The sequence below is a fragment of the Pinus tabuliformis genome, chromosome 5_1 (genome assembly GCF_031772625.1).
Source record: "Pinus tabuliformis cultivar Carrire ecotype Pingquan chromosome 5_1, CPIR1, whole genome shotgun sequence".
In the NCBI taxonomy this organism is placed as follows: domain Eukaryota; kingdom Viridiplantae; phylum Streptophyta; class Pinopsida; order Pinales; family Pinaceae; genus Pinus; species Pinus tabuliformis.
In genome coordinates this window covers 767,016,676-767,037,190 of record NC_142305.1, presented here as the reverse complement: position 1 = coordinate 767,037,190, position 20,515 = coordinate 767,016,676, and the positions used below count along the sequence as shown (strand labels likewise).

Here is a 20,515-nt window from a genome sequence, read left to right as displayed (position 1 = left end):
TTCTTCAAACAAATCTTATGCACACAACAAATTACAACCAACAACAACCACATCAATAAGCACTCCTTAAGCATGAAATAAACAAACAGTCGATGTGTGCAATACTTGTTCTTAATACTCAGCAATAAACAGACAAATGAGTTGGACGATGTGAGCGACACGAGCAAGGGGAATCGCCATGATATTGTAATGCATTTCGCAATTTGGCGACCTTGGGAAGTGAGAGGAATTTTGATTCAATTTTTTTATTGAAATATTTATTAAAACTTTCATAACGCACAAGAGATGACCCTCCAACAACCTTTCGTGAATACTTCATGAATTGAGAATGCTCACATTTAAGAATAACTAGCATTTGCACCTGATGTTGCAAAGGAAACACTGTAAGGCATAGAGTGTGGAAGAATAGCAACATGTGAATGGGCATTGTTGAAAGCAAGGGTGGATGATAATGAGTTGCAATTGAAATTGTTAGTTATGTGTATGCTGAATATGGATATTTTGTAAATAATAGTGTGTAGAAGAATAGTGACATGTGAATGGACATTGTTGAAAGCAAGCGTGGATGATATTGAGTTACACTTGAAACTATTAGTTATCTGTGTTTTGAATAGGGATATTTTGTAAGTAATAGTAGTTTGTGGAAGAATAGCAACATGTGAATGGACATTCTTGAAAGCATGGGTGGATGATAATGAGTTATAGTTAATGTCACGTAGAGGTTATCCATTATCCATGTAGTAGTTGTTGTTTATGTGAACGTGTTTTTGTACATTACGTTAAGGTTTTTCAAATGGGCATCTTTGAAATTTTGAAAAAGAAATTGAAGTGTTTGGCAAGTTTTGGCCTACTACTCATAAACATCAATCCGAAAAAGGGGTATCTATTGTAGTATTTGTAAATGAGTAAACATTTAAAATTTGGTTTTATATGAAAAAAGATTTAGTATGCATAATGAAACATTAAATCAAAGCAATAATAATAAAACAATTTTGCATACCATCATCTACAGATATTGTAAAGCAACTATAGCCACATTTTGAATATTGCTACAGGGGCTTAGGCTATAAAGACTCCACATTCAAAACAAAATGGAAAGGTAGGATGAGAAACATATTGGATCATAAAGCAATAGAGAGTATAGTGGAAGCATGGGATCCTTATAATTATCGTTGGTCCTCCTTAAGCCTTACTAGGATTGGTGCCTTTTGGTGGCTTAGGCAAGAAGAGTGATTTTCTAGGTATCATTTTCATTTTGTTGCTCCTATGGGGCTTCTTAGATTCAGAATTTGAAGGGACCAACATCGTAATAGTGTTGTTTGGTGGCTTGGGCCTGTAACACATGAACTGGTACTTAGCCCCAAACAACTCGAGAGTGTACAAATTTCCGAGGACAAAGGATAAAAAGGAGTTACTATTAAAATTTAAAATTCCCGCTTAACAAACTCTACCTGGGATTTCTTGAAAATTTTAATTTACCAGCCTCTGCATTTCATCAAAAGATAAGAGCCTTACTGTAAAATAAGGATTGAAACTGAAAAGTAATGAGCTGTTATCATTTTTTTCTATTCCACCAGTCACAAAACATTAAACATGTATGTACCAGTTCACTCTACATGATTCATGATTTATTGCAGAAATGGTAAAAAAATCAATGCTTATTTCTTCTGATCTCAACAGAACTTTGCATTTTGAAATCTTATAAATCTATTAAAATAGTAACAATAGTACAAAATTATATCTTATTTTTGAGTGATCAGGAACTTTACGGCCCTAAAAGTTTTATTATGAGTAAAAGCTTATAATTTCATTGTCTTCTAACAGTTTTGTGTGAACGAACTCTAAATTTCTTGCACCATTCTGACTTGAAGTAAATGCACAGGTGGTATATTGTAGGGAGACAGAGTCAACCTGCAATTGTTTTGGAGAAACCTATAGAGCTTGTCAATCAGTAATCCTTCAAAAGGCCTAGCGCTCTTATTAGTCTTCAATGTGATTTTTCCTAGAAGATACACAAACCCTGTATTCTTTGCCAATTCAATCTACTACAATTCCTCATCTAAGAGTAGTTACTTTCTTCCACTGTATTTCTGCTTGCATAACTTCTGTCATGTGAGGAGGAATGAGTTCCTCTAAGCTTGAGATAGTCTTTTATGCTTTCAAAAACCTGGCTGATAAATTCAGAGCCTTCAATGTTTGGGGCATCTTTGTAACCATATTGGGCTACACATTTATATACACCTTTTGGCTCTAGTTTTCCAACCATAAATCTCTCCGACAAAAGTATTGTCTTGACTGGAACCATTCTTATGGTGACAATGATAAGAACTTCATGCAGAGACCCCACATTCTTTACATAATGCTCAATAATCGGTGGTAAGTCAGAAATAAGGTCACTGCAAAAGAAATGAATTCCTGATACAAGTGAATTAATCCCAACAATCAATCCATTCAAACCTTCTATGCTGAGTTTTCTCTGTGCTAAATATTTATACTTTTTCTACCTTCCTTATTTCCAAGAGAACATTATGGTCAGAAAAATTGTTGCAATGACGAAGGGACACCAACCACCCTGTGGCACCTTATTCAATACAGATGATAGATAAACTCCTTCAAAGATAGCAAAAAACAGAGTGAAGGGTAGTATAAGAAAAACATGCATGTTCCAAACCACAAGCATGACCAAAATTGTTGCAATTAGGAAGGGACACCAACCTCCCTGTGGCACCTTTTTCAATATAGATGATAGATAAACGCCTTCAAAGATAGCAAAAAACAGAGTGAAGGGTAGTATAAGAAAAACATGCATGTTCCAACCACAAGCATGACCAAGGTTACTACGCACGTTGTAATGAACATGACCCCAACCACTGCAACCCCTGCACCACCAAACACCTAAAATTATCCTTGGAAACTCAAAAGAATCGATAAAAACTACCAAATTCGGTTGTCAGATATAAATTCGTATATTCTTACCATATGCATTGCCAAATTGTGTTCCATCCCGGAATCCTACGACAATTGCAAGGCAGATAACCATGAGAACATAGTTAACTTTAGGTGAATAGATCTAACCCTCGTAATTTTGTGAGGTATGAACAATATTCACTCGAGGGAAGCAACTAAGAGCCATGGACTGTCTTATGATTGAGAATGTTGTTGTAATCAATGCTTGACTGGCTACAATGGCTGCTAAAGTGGCAACAATACGGCAGTTGGCTTCACTCCATCCTCATCTGATACAAGAAAAGGACGTTGCAAGTTACCAAACAATAAAGTAATTCATGGATTTCATTTAGTGAAGGGTAAAACAAGGCATGATATGGAGGACTACCATGTCGCAGAGTATAGGCATGTAGAAGATCATGATTTGGGGCTTTTTGCTATCTTTGACGGACATTTGGGACATGGCGTCCCATGTTACTTGCAATCAAATCTTTTTGACAACATTTTAAATGAGGTAGGTATGAAGTGCTCGTGCCTTGGATGGTCATCTCAAATTTTCTTGGCCTTTTTGCAAGATTTTGTATTGCATTTCAACTTTTTTCGTAAATTTTTGAACTGATCAACTTTATTCAATTTTGTTAATGATGATGTTTTAATACATTTTTTAAACATTTTTTTAAAGGGTTTTATTAAAACTAGTGTAGATTCATCAAATTTGGGTTCATCAAGTACTGAGAGGGATCAAATTTCTTGAGGTGTAAATTTTTATTATTATTTGATCTCTCTTGGTATTTGAGAGATCCGGGTTTAAGATGGATCTATGCTATTTTATTTATTTTTTAGATATTTCCATATATATATGTAACAACATCTATGTAATACTGGGCTGTAGAGCACCTTGTTACTCTCGTGCAATTCCCAAGAAAATACTATATTTTTCTTTTGGTAAACTGACCTTCCAATTCATGAAGTAAAACTTATGATGAGTGTGCCTTTCGTCCCTAAATGTGTAAAATTTTTACAGCTAAGAATAACTGCAAGTAATATTGAGAATTTATAAAATTTAAATTTCTCAAAAAAAAAATGTTATTAGTTTATTTAATAATATTACTGATTTAAAAATTTTAAATATTGTGTGGGGTTCAAAGATTTTAGGGTCTATTTTATTTATGGTGGTTGTGAAGGGTTGTTTTGCAAAAGACATTAATAATACATATATTTAGGTCAATAATTCTAAGCATTCACAATCCATGAAGCCAATTAAAGAGTTTGAAATGTATTTAAAAGCTAGGGGAAAATTAAAATACAAAAGTCAATAGTTAAAACCATTTCTAACCCATCACAATAGAAATTGGAATTTTACTTTGAATCAACTTTTTGTGAGTAATTTATAAACCATGGATATAATATTTTCCAAATACAAATTCCCTAGAACCTCTTGAAAGAGAATTTTAAATATCAATTTTCTTCATAAAATTTGAAAAAATTCAGTCATAAATGGTGCGAAAAAAGGTCTTGCCTACTACCACTACATATGGTTAATTCTAATTTTTTAACAGTGAATTACAAAAACACTATTAACAAAACTGCATGCAATGTTCATTATTGAAATGTATGGCATGGGCTAATTATACACCAACAATTTCAAACATTTACTCTCTATACCAAATAAAATAAAAATCAAATTTGTTAAAAAAAATAATAAAAAATTAAAATAACAAAATTTATTTTATTACACAATTTTGATGGTACTCAATCCACTATTATTATTATTTTTTTCTCGGTAAAAACTAATTCTATTAAGAGGAAGTATGGTGCAATATGAAGTTACAACCATGAGAAGCAAGAAAACGGGCAGCCGAAAAGGATTGACTATCCACCTCGGCCCCTTGAAGAAAATAAGAAGAGAACAATTCTAAGCAAGAAGTAACAAGAAGAACAGAGTAACAAGAACAGAACAGAGTACTCTACCCAACGTGGGTAGAATCAACTATTCGGCATTTTTTTCCCTTCTTTTTACCAACTTTGACCCAATCAAGATGACTCTACTAAGCTGGCATGATTTGCAAACTGAGCTGGGCTGACGGAGAGGTCTCCTTGTCTAAATCAGAGGGAGAGGACTCATGAGTTCTTTTCTGTGAGTTTGGTGGGACAGTAGATTCCTCAGGACCAGTCGAGGGTGGATCCTGTGCCGACTTTGCTTCCATTCCTTCTGCATCGCCTTCCTCTTCATCTGAGCTGGAATCAACATCATCCATGGGAGGAGGATCATGAGGTTTCCAGCTTTTGGATTTCGGCTTAGGATTGGATTTCTTCTTTTGGGCAGGCATCGAGGGACAAGAGCTCTGAAGGTGCCCTGTGTGATGGCAATTTCGGCAGCGAAAGGCTGTGTTCTCGTAATCTAGGGTCTGAGTCCAATGGAAGTCTCCAATTTTGAGAATAATCTGATCAGGTAGGCCTTTGCTCATATCTATTTCTGCACAAATTCTGGCGAAGGTGTATATACCTTTTTCCCCTCTGGAGGTGTCTGTGGTTAGAAAGTGGCCTAGAGTATCGCCGATTCCTTGGAATACAGCAAAGTGCCATAGATGCGTCGGGAGATTAGGAAGTCTAACCCAGATGGGGAGCTTGGTGATGATTGCTGTAGAAGGATCAAAATCTGGGAACCAAGGGGTAAGGAATAAACCTGCTGAGCCCCAAAACCATGGGCCTTCAATTAATGCTCTTTAGTAGTCTTCACTGAAAGAAAATACTACAATGAAGAAACCCTTTGAGGAGAGAAAAACCTTGCAGTTGTTGGTCCAGTTAGAGTGAATCCATTGGTAGAGATCCATTGTGCGTGGACATAGCCCATTGAACCTGCAAATAATGGCATCCTCTGCATACTTTTGGATTTGCTCATCCAGCGTAGGATGCATTATTTCAATGGAGGGGGTTTCCTCCAGTTTGTCCACCAAAAAAGGTTTGGGAGCCTGAGCTGGTGGAGCTGTTTTCTTGGGCCTCTGAGAAAGGACAACATCTTTGTATGAAAAAGCCGCAGCTAAAGATGATTGTCCAACAGCTCCCCCTCTCAAACGAAGGGTAAAAACGATGGAGGAATTTCTCTTAATGCTGTAAAAAGAAAGGGGATAAAGATCCTCAAGTTGTTTACCTTCGTGGAGGAGACATTGAGAAGCAAAGGGAATCCCCAGCCTAAATTCCAAGATTTTCTTGAGGTCCTGCACTAGATCCGAAGAGCTTACCCATTGTAGTAGAGTTTTGCCAGAAAGGAGCATGATCTGGATCTGGAACGAGGTAGAGTGATCAGGCTGCTGCTTTCCACTGCATATATTCTCCACAGAAAAGGGGGTTGTCGCAATTCTGGGCACAACCTCTGCTAGACGGAGAAGAATAGCATTGGTTTGATTTGGACCTACGTCGAGAGGCGGCAGAGCCAAGGGAATATGGCATGGCAGCGATTTTGTCTTTATACCTGCGGATATCGCCTTTGAAGACATCAGGCTTGACCCCGAAGAGCCCTCACTTTCCATCTTCAAACCCTCGTTGACGAATCCTCCCTGGTCTCTTATCCATTGCACCAAATCTCGCGCGTCTAGGCACAACACCAAGTCTTGCGTGTTTGCGCTCAATCTTGTGGAATACGAAGCCCTCAAAATGCAGGAATGGAGCTGATGACTGCATTGTCGTGAGTGAGATTTGCGAAAAGTGGTTGTCGCGAGAAGTGTGAAGTCTCGGGAAACTTTACACTCGGAGCATGCCCTTAAAACACTTGATAATGCGAGGGGATTCAACGTCAACCCTATGCCCTTCATGTCATAAAATATCCTGACAGCCTCTTCGGAGCACCCATTCTGTACATACCCACAGATCATCGGACCCCATGAAACCTCGTCTCGCTTCGGCATTTTGTCAAACACTTGCTGTGCATCCACCATGTTTTGGCATTTTTCATATATGTCAACTGGCGCACTCCCGACCCAAACCTCACGCTCCAATCCAGCTTTAAAGACATGGGCGTGGATCAGCTTTCCTTCTTTAGCCGATGCTATGCCGGCAAAGGCTATCAGAACACTTTCGAACGTGGACTCGTTCGGCATCGGGCCCCCCCACTGCATTTGGCAAAAATGTTTGAGGGCCTCGCTAGCGTGCCCCTGAAGTCCAGTCTTGATAATGTGGGCATGGATCTGTTTACCCCGAGCCAGGGCTTTGGCGGCGGTGCATCTCTTTAGCAGAAAAGCATCTGCCATTTCCACACCCTCAAAAGTCTCATTGCACCGTGACCAGAATACGGATACACCATGGAAATAACGCAAAAAATCGATGTGTACAGATTCGGCATGGTTCTGTTGGAGGTGGCAAACAACAATCTCAGTTGTATACTATGAACCATGTCGTCAAAATTTTGAGGTTCAGGGTAAATAATCGAGATTTCTTTTGCTGAAACGGAACTGATGGGAGGTGTTGCTCGAATAGTTGTTTTGTACAATTTAATTTCTTGATGTACATTTGGATTACGTGGTTCATGGTATGTAACTGAGATTGTCGTTGCTCAGATGGAATTGATAGCAGATGTCTCTTGAATACTTGTATTGTACAGTGTAATTTCTCGATGTACATTGGCCTCAAATATAGAAAAGAAAGTATAGACACTAAGTGCTCACCTAGATGAGGATCTAAATTGGTGAGAGTTAGTCCTGGCTATTTAGTATTGTTTTTATATTACAGTACCATTTCCTATTAACAGACGACAGAAGATAAGATAAGACTAGTTTTATTAATGGCAGTGGGTGACCAAAAGAGAGGTCGACGGGGCTCAAAAGTACACCAGTTACAAAATACTGTGGAAGTGCCCATTACTTTTCATTAGGTATAGATGTAAAAAGTAGAGGAGGGAGAAGAAGCATCCACATCTGTATCAATCACTCTGTAGCTATCGATGCGCTGCTTGATAATGTCACCTAGGGAGTGCCTGGGTAGTACCAATCTATAGTCTACATATTTAAATTAGTGTTGGAAAGGGGTTTAGCAAATTTCAGTCCTTTCATTAGTTGAGTAGGGTTTTATTCCCAACTTAAATCGTAATCTAGAATGAGATTCTTGATTTTGCCCACAATGAAACTCTCTAAATTAGCTCATTTGTAAGTCTATTTCAATTGTTACCAACCTATATCCTTTCTGGGCTGGATGATAGGTATCACGCCTCATTACCAAATGCATATATTTTTTATTATCTTATTTTTGAGCCCTGGGGTTGGCTTGATTGGCCTTGGAGTTAGACATTGAACTTCTCAGCTCGACCACCATTTATTTGTGCAAGCACTGTGTCATAACCTGCTTCACTAAAGTCAAAAGAAACAGAGCATAATGATCAGAGATGTTAATCAAATTATCCCAACCCAACCACTGTTACATTGTTGTTAAACAAGAAAGTAAAGAAATTTCATACAATGATCTCTACCTAGTTATGATGGAAAAAAATAAGGGAAGCCCAAAAACACCCCAATAGATTTCTATAATTCAAAGTAACAAATCAACATCATCTTTATGGCACCTTTAATTCCATTACTCTCATCTTGAATACAGCCATTGGAAATTCAATACCAGAAACAGGGACCTTTCATGAGGGAGAAGGTGGCGTTATTCTTCCGGATAGCTAGAAAACTAAACAATCAAGGCTAACTAATCAACACTCACAAAATAAATAAAATGGTGAATATTGTTGTAAATAATTTTCCCCGACTAGCGGGGCCAATCACTTCAAACAATTTATAAATGGATGATGAATATCTTGGGGCAAAAACAAAGGTAATTGACACAAAGGTGTATGAAAGGTTCGTGTAACAGACAAGAGTATATGGCCTTCCCACAGGCTACAAGAAGTTCTACCTTGTTAAAAGCAGTAGCAATTTTAATGTGCGGGTTAAAAGGTAGAGCTTCCCATTCCAAAGAGTTTGGAGATTCAATACAAGGAACGCAACAACTTTCAACGGGTACAAGCCTCGAGGTAGCATTACTCTATGGGCTAGTCAAAAACACTAAAAATTCAGTATTGGCTAATCAACAGCCACAAAATTCATAAAATGACAAAAATTGATGTGAACGCGTCTAGGTCGGGCCGTGAAGCAAATCATTTTAAACAGCAATAAAATAGGATTACAAATCTCAGGGAGCAATAATGGAGGTAATTAACACCAAATACCACCAAAGGGTCGTGCAACAAATAGTACTACACATACGATGGCCATTAACCCACACAGCTACAGTTTGGATCTTGTGCTCGGAGGGCGACCCTGATTGTCCAGGCTAAGATATAGCTAGATTCTTGTTCTTGCTACTAAAAACTAATGCAATCACACCTACCGGTGCCTAGTGGATCTTGTTATGCTCATACCTCCCAGTGCATATGCAATAAATAAATATAATTTAAACAAACAAACAAAAAAAACACGGTCGTCATAAAATCAAGTGCGGGAATTCATGTCCAGTAACTAAATAACCTCTACTCAACGCAATTGTGCATAGAATACGCAGACAAGGTACTAACAACAAGAATGAATGTACCTGAAATGGAGACAGAAGAAACTGTTATCACCTCCAGGAGCAGTGATTAGACTTGTACCCTACTCTCTTGCAATTTTACATAAACACTAGATCAATTACAGCCAAAATTGAACCCCAATTACAGCAAAACCCTGAATTTAAATAATAATGAAATTTGCAAAAACCTTGAAAATTCACAGACAATGTGCCAGACGCCGTGAACCACCAGGAAAAAAAAAATTATAATTTCTACAAAAATTAGATAGGATTTGCATCACTCAATTAACAAAACCGAGAATATGCCCACACAACTGAATAACCTAACACTAAGTAAACCCAATTTCGGCCCAACAAAAAAAGTACAGAACCCCAAAACTGGATCTCAAACGAGCTGTAAAAAATTTGTACCTTTGACAGGGCACCTGCATGATAATTTGTCGCTGAAACCCTCGGAAATTCAGCAGCGGAGGGTTTGTATTTCGTTTGGGAATCGAACCGGCAAACAACGGCTAGTTAATATCTCGAGTGCCTTGAGGCTCCTTACACTAAAATAAACCTACTAAACTTGTAAGAACGGTGGAGAAATCTAGGTTTTGAGGATATGCGGGGGTTTGGACCTGGGCATATCTTCTTCTACCATATTTCCAATGCTATGCCGCTTGCTTGCTTCCTGTTTATTCTGAGATACCACTTACCCTGTGTGAAAACCAACTTTATCAAATAGGATCACCCAGACACAACAAGAAGATCATGCCCAAAGGTATGGTGATGGGTCGGCTCGATACTTCCGGCCTTGAATTTGACAACAATAAGATCATGCCCAAAGGTATGGTGATGGGCCGGCTCGATACTTCCGGCCTTGAATTTGACAATGGCAGCAGTAGGGCTTTCTCTCACGATGCTCATGGATCCCCCGGGCATGATATCCACATCCTGGAAGTTTCTCGTTTTGCTTAATGAACAGAGAGCGCAGGAGGGTTTTGCTTAATGAACAGAGAGCGCAGGAGGATTCGGAGTGCAGTGCATACTTGCCAGATGCCAGATGCGATGCACGGCCAGATGCCAGATGCGATGCGTGGCCAGGGATAATGAATCGAACACTTCGAATCAAACGGTGAATATTAATTCCATCGTCTAACAACGAAATCAATGGCGAAGAAAGTATAGACACTAAGTGCTCACCTAGATGAGGATCTAAATTGGTGAGAGTTAGTCCTGGCTATTTAGTATTGTTTTTATATTACAGTACCATTTCCTATTAACAGACGACAGAAGATAAGATAAGACTAGTTTTATTAATGGCAGTGGGTGACCAAAAGAGAGGTCGACGGGGCTCAAAAGTACACCAGTTACAACATACTGTGGAAGTGCCCATTACTTGTCATTAGGTATAGATGTAAAAAGTATAGGAGGGAGAAGAAGCATCCACATCTGTATCAATCACTCTATAGCTACCGATGCACTGCTTGATAATGTCACCTAGGGAGTGCCTGGTTAGTACCAATCTATAGTGTACATATTTAAATTAGTGCTGGAAAGGGGTTTAGAAAATTTCAGTCCTTTCATTAGTTGAGTAGGGTTTGATTCCCAACTTAAATCGTAATTGAGAATGAGATTCTTGATGTTGCCCACAATGAAACTCTCTAAATTATCTAATTTGTAAGTCTATTTCAATTGTTACCAACCTATATCCTTTCTGAGCTAGATGATAGGTATCACGCCTCGTTACCAAATGCATATATTTTTTATTATCTTATTTTTTAGCCCTGGGGTTGGCTTGATTGGCCTTGGAGTTAGACATTGAACTTCTCAGAAATGGGATGTCACAAGTTCAACTCTTACTATTCCTTTGGGGTTATGCACTGTAATAAACGTTGATGGTCTACCTGGTTTACCATCTATGAATCATGGGGAATACTTGTAATCAATGCTGATGGTATACCTAGTTTACCATCTATGAATCATGGGGAATACTTGTAATCAATGCTGATGGTCTACCTGGTTTAGCATCTATGAATCATAGGGAATACTTGGAAGGTCTCTGTGAATTTAACAACATCTATTTAAATTCAACATCTATTTAAATTTTATAGTTGATTGTATTGTGACATGTATTGTTTTGCAATCGCTAGTCAATCAAAAATTAAAATTATACATTAAATTGGAGCAGGTTCAAAGTTTCTTTCCATTTTCCAAATTGCATATGTTTATCTCAATTTCCTAACTTGATTGTAACTTGTGAAACAATTTCGTTTTCTCCTCTATTGGTTCTATTATGGTGTTTCTACTTGCATTGACTTCATGGGTTAATTTCCTGTCTTTTATCTTTGGCATATGATATATATTGTTAATTGTAACGATGATCTGCATCAATTAACAAGATTTTTCTAGTTGTGATATATTGCCATGTCCATTTCTCAAACCTCAAAGGCGAAGATTCTCAAACATTTTACTTCTCACATATAATGAATTTCTTTTTTTTCCCCATCATATTTCCCATCATATTTCTAGTTGAATATGTTTCATGCGTAAATCCACTATTTTTCAAATAGCTTAAACTGTTCATATATTTCCTATACTTATATGTTCATTTGTCTCTTGCACCTATCCAAAGAAAAAACGTCCAGTAGTAGCATTACGTCATGGCATAAAGCAATAGTGCTTCCTTATTGCAAAAATTGCGTTTGTGACAAATCGTTATCATTTTTGATAATTTCCTTCATTTATATAAATATGATGGTTCTCAAATGACTCTTTAGAAAAAAATTGTATATTAGATGAGATTTCTGACTCTGATGCACATCCAGTAAAATGCTTTTACAGTTGATCTGCCATTTGTTGTATTGGTTGTCACTTGCTATTTTCAAAGTTTCGTATGGTGTAAAATGCTAATTAAGTATTTTAATGCTGACAAGTATCTCTGATAATAATGGAGCCGAAGTTCTGGACAGACCCAGAAAGTGCCATCAAGAATGCATACAACCGGACTGATGGGAAAATTTTAGCAAAGGCAGCTGATTTAGGGCCTGGTGGCTCCACAGCAGTCACTGCTATTTTAGTTGATGGGAAAAAACTCTTTGTAGCAAATACAGGGGATTCCAGGGCTGTTATATGTAAAAACGGCATTGCTATTGAGCTAACTGTTGATCATGAGCCAAGTATTGAACGCCAAAACATCGAGAAGGGTGGATTTGTGACACTCCTGCCAGGTACCACTACAAATGCTGTGCAGAGATTAATTTTAATGAGAACATACTTAAATAATTTTTTGATTTGTAACTTTATAATTCTATCTTAATGGTCTAGCTCAAGAGTAACATTTGAATGGTCACAGGGAGAAACTGTATACTTAATGGCGTTTTTTTTTTGATATATTAGGAGATGTACCTCGAGTTCATTTAAGTTCAGAACCAGATGTGAGAGACACGACCATAGATGCAACCACAAAATTTCTCATTTTGGCTAGTGATGGATTGTGGAAGGCAAGGCATTTTTTCCAATCATTTACTTATTTGCATAGTTACTGTTAGATGCATTTTTTTTTGCAAACTCATCTCATGGGAGAAAGCATCTAGGAAATTTTTTGATTACTTTATTGTCATTAATTTTACTCGAATACTTCATCTGAATACCAGAGAGGTTCTTTTTTGAAGTTCTTAAAGAAAGATGCCCCAAGTAACTGCATTGCAAAGAGAGGATTTCCTTTCCCTAGGTGCCAGATCCGAGGGGCATTTATCTGCCCAGTCCCTGGAATTGCACGTAGTGTCACCCCTTAACTTATGCTATAGGAATGTGGAAAACTGTAGCGAGAATGGAGGTAAGGTGGTTGGCTTAACATTCTGTCGACCTCACCAATTGAATCAAAGATGCATTATATTATTACAAATTAGCAATGTATACATGGGCAAGAATTCTCTTCTAATCGAATAGAATGCTAAAACAGACAGTATGTGGAAGCAGAATGATAAGTCAAGCAAATTGATAAAATGTGTGTATTGAACCTCATAACTAACCCCTTTCTCCAAGACCTTCACATAAAAAATTTGCAATTTGCCTATTTCAGACATAATCAGCCTTTGAATGCCTAATGATTCTTGTTGTGTTGGCAATGCTTCCAAATCAGAATCAAATACTTGCAGACAGAACTTTTATTTTCAACTTTGCCATACTGCTGCAAATGTTTGGTAATCCTCTGTATCTCTTCCAACGTTGGTGAATGAATGCCGCTTTTGTGAATAGATTCAAGTACAGTTTTTTGTTCCAGCGTTGGCTTCCATCGATGAGTGGAGCCTCTCGTTGTATTTTTCCCTACAGAGATGGATAGATGAATTAATATAAGAAAAAGAGATGGATCAACAAAATTCAAAAACACAGGCAGATCCATAAATCTAGCACTCTAAAAAAACAATAAATACCTGATAGTTTTTTGGTCATTGTTGGTTTATTGTAGCCTTCATATTATTCACTAGTGTAGCAACAACTCCACGCCACTAATGGATTCGATGATGAGAGGAGGAGCTCAATGAAAGTAAGATGAGATATATGAAACCCGCCTATGGATGAAAGTAAATCTAAAGACTCTTTATATAAAACCCAGAAATGGGCAGAGAAATTAGAGGAATTAATGGAAATATGGATCGGTTGATTACTCTGAAATGGGATGGGATCAATTGTGATGTGAAGGCCGTTGAGTGGACCAGGTCTCCCCGTAAAGCATTCCAAGGGAGCCACGTACCTCAGCCAATTACGTGTAAACGCTCCTTTCTTGCGCCGTTTCCCTTTAAACTTTGTATGATTTAATTTATATATAATTTTGACTATGTTAGTGATTAGAATGAATAAATGTTACTTTATAGTGATGGGAATGAGTAATCCCTATCCTCTTCTCTGAAATTTAATATGGCAAGTGAGATGACTAGTTTGATAATAATCTATTGTAGTTCTGGTATTGTAGTTCTGGTAGGGACAAAACAGTAACATTCCACCTATCGATTTTGAAGGAACGTGTAAACGTGTAAATGTTTCGGAGTGGGTGCAGTGCATTCTTGCCAGATGCCAGATGTGATGCCCGGCCATATGCCAGATGTGATGCACCGATGGGGATAATGAATCGAACACTTTGAATCAAATGGTGAATATTAATTCCATCGTCTAACAACGAAATCAATGGCGCAGGAAGGTACATAGTGACACTGGAGGGGAGTCCTTTCCAGAGGAACGCCTTACGGTGTAATTATGAAGTTATAAAAAAATGGCCACCAACAAAATAAAGTTCGTTCCAGAATGCAATGAAACCGCAACCAAAAGAAGGTTTAAATAGTGTGAAATAATATTTTTTTATTAAATTAAATGTACTTTATGAATTGAGACATGCTCACACCTTAAGAATATTTATTAAGTTCCGAAAACTAACAACTACTTATAAGCATCGAAAAAATAACAACTAAATATAATAACAATGATGGAGAAATTATTTTAAGTACTTTAATTTTTTAAATTAAAAATAAATCCTAAAAATTAGGATTAAATCTTAAAAACTCTCAACTAAGTCATGTGAAGTACTTCATAAAAATAGGCACGGTTGTGACTTCACAAAAATAGGCAGATAAATTTATTTATTACTGACAGCATAGTTATTTAAAATTAAGGACCAAAATTCTTAAAATAGAAATTGTTCACGGATGAGTCAAAGGAAATTGATTATTAGCCAATTAAAGGAAATCTCAATTGGATAAGTATCACGGATGAGTCAAAGGAAATTGATGATTAACTAATCAAAGGAAATTTTAATTGGATAAGTATGACGGATGAGTCAAAGGAAATGGATGATTAACCAATCAAACGAAATTTAATTGGATAATTATAAATATAATTAATTCAAAATTTATTGTTGAATTGAGATTTTTGTGATCCATATTAGGTTTATGAGAGATTTTTTGGGGTAAATCACAAGATCTATTATTTGTCAATGCATTTCGAAACAACTAGTGTGATTCATCGTCAGGACAAGTTGAAAAACTAGATCCAGCTTTACATGTTAAATAGCTTAAGCAGAGCCTCCAATGCCTAACTAGGCCAATGGCTAAATTGGACTAGGGATCTTACCTCTAAAATAAATAATTTAGTTTAATTTAGTTATAATAAGGGACCTTACTTCTAAATAAATAATTTAATTTAATTGGTTGTTAATTTAATAGTTAGTTAAAAAGTATTAACTATTTAATAAATATATAGAAAATATAAATATTAGAATAAAATGTATAATTAACTATTTATAGAGTTATTAACTATACATATAAATATTGGAATAAAACAACTACTTATAGAGTTTAAAATTGATTGTTAAGTTAAAAAAAAATAATAATAAATAAATTATATATATATATATATATATATATATATATATAATATAAAGTTTTAAAAATAATAATAATAATAATAATAAAATTATATATATACATTAGGAAAAAAATAAAAAAATAAATAAACTAATTAGAATAAAATAATATTAAGTTAAAAAAATAATAATAATAAATAAATACAGAAACTAATTAGATAAAATAATTGTAAATATTAACTTATTATAAAATAAAAAGATGACACAAGAAACGAGGGGAGGAGGAGGGGCGGAAAGGAAGAAAGCGACTAGGAAGAGAGAGACGGGACCCAACATCTATTGATCTTCCAGCCATCCTCTCTATTGAGATTGCTCTCGACTTCTTTTCAATCTCTGGAGCTTCCCTAAATTTTCGATGATGGAAATGTGAAACTCTAGCAATGACACTAGCCTCCTCAATACAAACATGATGATTAGTATTTTTGCATACTCAGCTAAAGCCGAAGACTTTGATCTCCTATGCTTAAGGTCAGTTGCGTGTTTAATCATCCTTTGATTGATGGTCCTACCTACCTTCTTGCTAAGTTCCTTGCGTTAAGGCTTCAGCCCTTAGTTGGTCATACGGAGTCCTTCGTAAAAGACTTTGCTTACTTTATTAATGAACTCAAAGACATTAAGCTTGACCATGGGGACATTCTTATTAGTTTTGATGTTATTTCCCTGTACACTTGCATCCCTATTAATGAGGCCTTGGAGGTTATCAACCGCCTAACAGATCCTGACACTGCTCGGTTAGTTGAGATCTGCCTCACTTCCACCTTTTTCAGTTTTGAGGGAGAGTTCTTTGAGCAAACCTGTGGGGTTGCCATGGGCTCACCCCTATCCCCTGTCATTGCTAATCTTTTTATGGAAGATTTTGAGTCCAAGGCTCTTAACTCATCCCGTCTCCTGCCCAAGCTTTGGAAAAGGTATGTGGATGACACCAATGTTATCTAGTCTCACGGCCAAGAGGAATTAGATCTCTTCTTCGATCATCTCAACAATCAATCCTCAGCCATTAAGTTCACTAAAGAGCAGGAAGTTGATGGGTGTCTCCCTTTCCTTGATATTCTTATTTCTAAGAATAGTGATGGTTCCCTCTCCCACCAAGTTTTTCGAAAGAAAACGCATACGGAGTAGTATCTTCCTGCCAGTTCCCACCATTTCCTAGCTCAGAAGATGGGGGTTCTCAATACCCTTACTACTAGGGCCCTAAGGATCTCGGATAAAAAGAGTTTTGAGAAAGAAAAATCCCATCTCCTTGATGTCTTTGTTGAGAATGGTTATAGTAGATACTTGGGATAGAAGGCTTTCCTAAAAGCTGCTAAGAATTCTCTTACTAAAAGGGGACCAAAGGAGCGGATTCCAAGTGTCCATCTTTCGTTTGTTCAGGGGACCACTGATAAGATTGCTAGGATTCTCAAGATGCATAGTGTCCCTATAACCTTTAGGCCCCTTAACACCATTCGTATGTCCCTCATATCAGCAAAGGATCCTATCGACCCTAAAGATATGAAAGGGGTATATATTATCCCTTGTTCCTGTGGGACCCCCTATATTGGTGAGACGGGTCGCTCCATCAATCAAAGGATTAGTGAACACGCAGCTGACCTTAAGCATAGGAGATCAAAGTCTTCGGCTTTAGTTGAGCATGCGGAAAAAACTAATCATCATGTTTGTATTGAGGAGGCTAGTGTCATTGCTAGAGTTTCACATTTCCATCATCAGAAATTTAGGGAAGCTCTGGAGATTGAAAAGAGGCCGAGCAATCTCAATAGAGAGGATGGCTGGAAGATCAGTAGATGTTGGGTCCCAGCTCTCTCTTCCTAGTCGCTTTCTTCCTTTCTGCCCCTCCTCCTCCCCTCCCCTCGTTTCTTGTCTTATCTTTTTATTTTATAATAAGTTAATATTTACAATTATTTTAACTGATTAGTTTATATATATATAACTTAATATTATTTTATTCTAGTTAGTTTATCTCTTTTTTTTTTCTAATGTATATATATAATTTTATTTTTATTTATTTTTATTATTATTATTATTATTATTATTATTATTTTAATATATATATATTATTATTATTATTAACAACCAAGTTTAAACTCTATAAATAGTCGTTTTATTCCAATATTTGTATGTATAGTTAATAACTCTATAAATAGTTAATTATATGTTTTATTCTAATATTTTACATATTCTGTGTATTTATTAAATAGTTAATACCTTTTAACTAACGATTAAATTAACAACCAATTAAATTAAATTATTTATTTAGAGGTAAGGTCCCTTATTATAACTAATTTCCAATTAAACTAAATTATTTATTTTAGAGGTAAGGTCCCTAGTCCAATTTAGCTGTTGGCCTAGTTAGCCGTTGGAGGCTCTGCTCAAGCTATTTAACATGCAAAGCTCGATCTGGTTCTTCAACTTATCCTGACGATAAACCACACTAGTTGGTTAGAAACGCATCGACAAAGGATAGATCTTGTGATTTACGCCGAAAAATCAAAATTTATTATGAAAAGATAATATTAATTATATATATAATTTTCAAAGTTATAAATTAAATTATATTTTTATTTAGAATTTTAAAATTATGTTAATTTTTTTATATAAACAATATATTAATATTTATTCAATAATATTTTAATATAAACATAAAAATTTAATTAAATTATTTATTTACTCACTAAATATATGACTATTTATTCATTTAGGTTTTCATATAATTATAACATTTTAAATTTAATTATTTATGTGCTCACTCAATAATATACATAAATTAAGGTTGTTCATTACATGTATATGATTTTAATTAGATTATTATAATTTAATTGCACTTCTATAAATTAGAGTTATTATAATTTTTATCATAAACATATATTAAAATTAAATATATCATTTTAATATATTGTATATTATATTTAAATAATTATGTTTAAAGAGAGAATTCGTTACTAAATATTAATTTTTTTTTCTATTTAGATTTAATCTTTACCATTAAAATAATAAATTTTGAAAAAATAATTTCTATTTAGATTTAATCTTCACCATTAAAATAATAAATTTTGAAATTATATTTATTTATTTCAAAAATTTATGTAAACTATTTCACTTATATTTATTAAAATTTAACTAAATGTTTTCTTTTACATTAACTATATTTTGAAAAAATACATTTGTAAAAGGAAAAAGATTTAAAAAATATCAATAAAAATATATGTTAATTGTTTAATTTTTTATATCTATTAAAATTAATATAATTATGTAAATTAAATAGTTTGTAACTTTTGACAGACATTAATCCATAGTAGATATAAAAACATTTAGTTCATGATATACATCATATTGTCAAGATTGAAAGATGTATAAAATTTAACTAAACTATAATTTTATTATTTTTTTAAGGATGAATAAGTACTTTCCACTTAGGGGAAAAAGAAGGCAACTGAAAAACCGAGGAAGCGCAGGGCGAATATCTAGGGTTACATGTTTTTGCAGAGGTGGTTCTCCATGGAAGGTCGCAAAGGAGGGAGCTCCACTCCCTCCTACAAGCAGGTTGTGGCCAGCAGGGGTAAAAAACCAATGGAAAATGATAGAGGCCCTTCAAAAGGAAGGAAAAGAAATAGTGAAGAGGAACAAGATGGTACTAAATCAAGGGAGAATAATAGCACTAAGGAAAATGAGGAAGAAGACAAGGAACAGGGAACAAAAGACAAAGCACAAATGGGACCATGTAAACCCAAAGCTGCGGTTACACCTAGAGTCATTTTAAATGATCCTGCTCTACAGGCGCACAGGGACCACATGCAAACATATGCAATCATTTGTAAATTCATGGGTTTATGGCCCACTAAAAAAGCTTTACAAACGTGGATTAAATACCACTAGAAACCAAAAGGAAGCATTGACCTACATCTTGGGTCTAAGGGTTTCTTCACTGTGGTATTTGCAAATATTGAAGATAAGGACAGAGTGTTTGAAGGAGGGCCCTACTTTTATGCTACAGCAGGCCTCTATATTCGACCATGGATTATGAATTTTGTTTTGGAGTGTGAGACTTTTACTTCAGTCCCAGTTTGGGTAAGACTCTACTCTCTACTTCTTGATTACTGGTAGACGGAATCCTTATCTGCCATAGGAAATAAGTTAGGACGTTTTTTCAAAGCTTCTGAAGCCACTAGAAAGGGAAAGTATACTTCCTTTGCTAGAATATGTGTGGAAATGGATCTCTCTGGAGCTCTACCGGATGTGGTAATATTCAAAGTATTTGATGAAGAATGGGTGCAAACAGTAGATTTTGAACATATTACATTCAGATGTGGCAAATGCCATGAGCATGGGCACCTATTCAGAGACTTCCCTCTTAGTAAAATAGAGAATAAGAGTAAAGCTAACATAGTGAAAGATACTGAAAGATTTCACAAAGTGGCACATAAATGTTATAGACATTTTTGTGCCTTACAACTCCAAGCATGAAATGTCCATAAACCAAGGGCTCCTAAGTCCCTAAAAGTGTTGTTCTAACCCCTAAAGGAACAAGGTCAACAAATTACAGCTTCTCCCAGAAGTTCTCCACTAGAAACTGCTCAGAATAAGTCAAAACAGGATCATTTCAGCTGCTCCACTGGCTAGGTGCGTTGCATTGCACCT

The 20,515-nt window shown here is 35.8% G+C and overlaps 1 protein-coding gene across 1 annotated transcript; it reads left to right on the top strand.

Annotated features, from left to right (window-relative positions):
• The first annotated feature begins 2,332 nt into the window (after positions 1–2,332).
• LOC149167185 (putative protein phosphatase 2C 44) lies at positions 2,333–14,592 on the top strand. The gene is made up of 5 exons (XM_089430401.1): positions 2,333–2,376; positions 3,199–3,460; positions 12,422–12,695; positions 12,865–12,968; positions 14,539–14,592. The coding sequence occupies exons 1-5, from the start codon at positions 2,333–2,335 to the stop codon at positions 14,590–14,592; spliced, it is 738 nt and encodes a 245-aa protein (XP_089286527.1).
• Positions 14,593–20,515: the final 5,923 nt, after the last annotated feature.

Coding starts and splice junctions, on each gene's coding strand:
- LOC149167185 (XM_089430401.1), top strand. CDS start 2,333: ATGCAGAGACCCCACATTCTTTACATAATGCTCAATAATCGGTG. Junction 2,377..3,198: donor ATAATGCTCAATAATCGGTG/GTAAGTCAGAAA, acceptor TGGCTGCTAAAG/TGGCAACAATACGGCAGTTG. Junction 3,461..12,421: donor TTGACAACATTTTAAATGAG/GTAGGTATGAAG, acceptor ATAATAATGGAG/CCGAAGTTCTGGACAGACCC.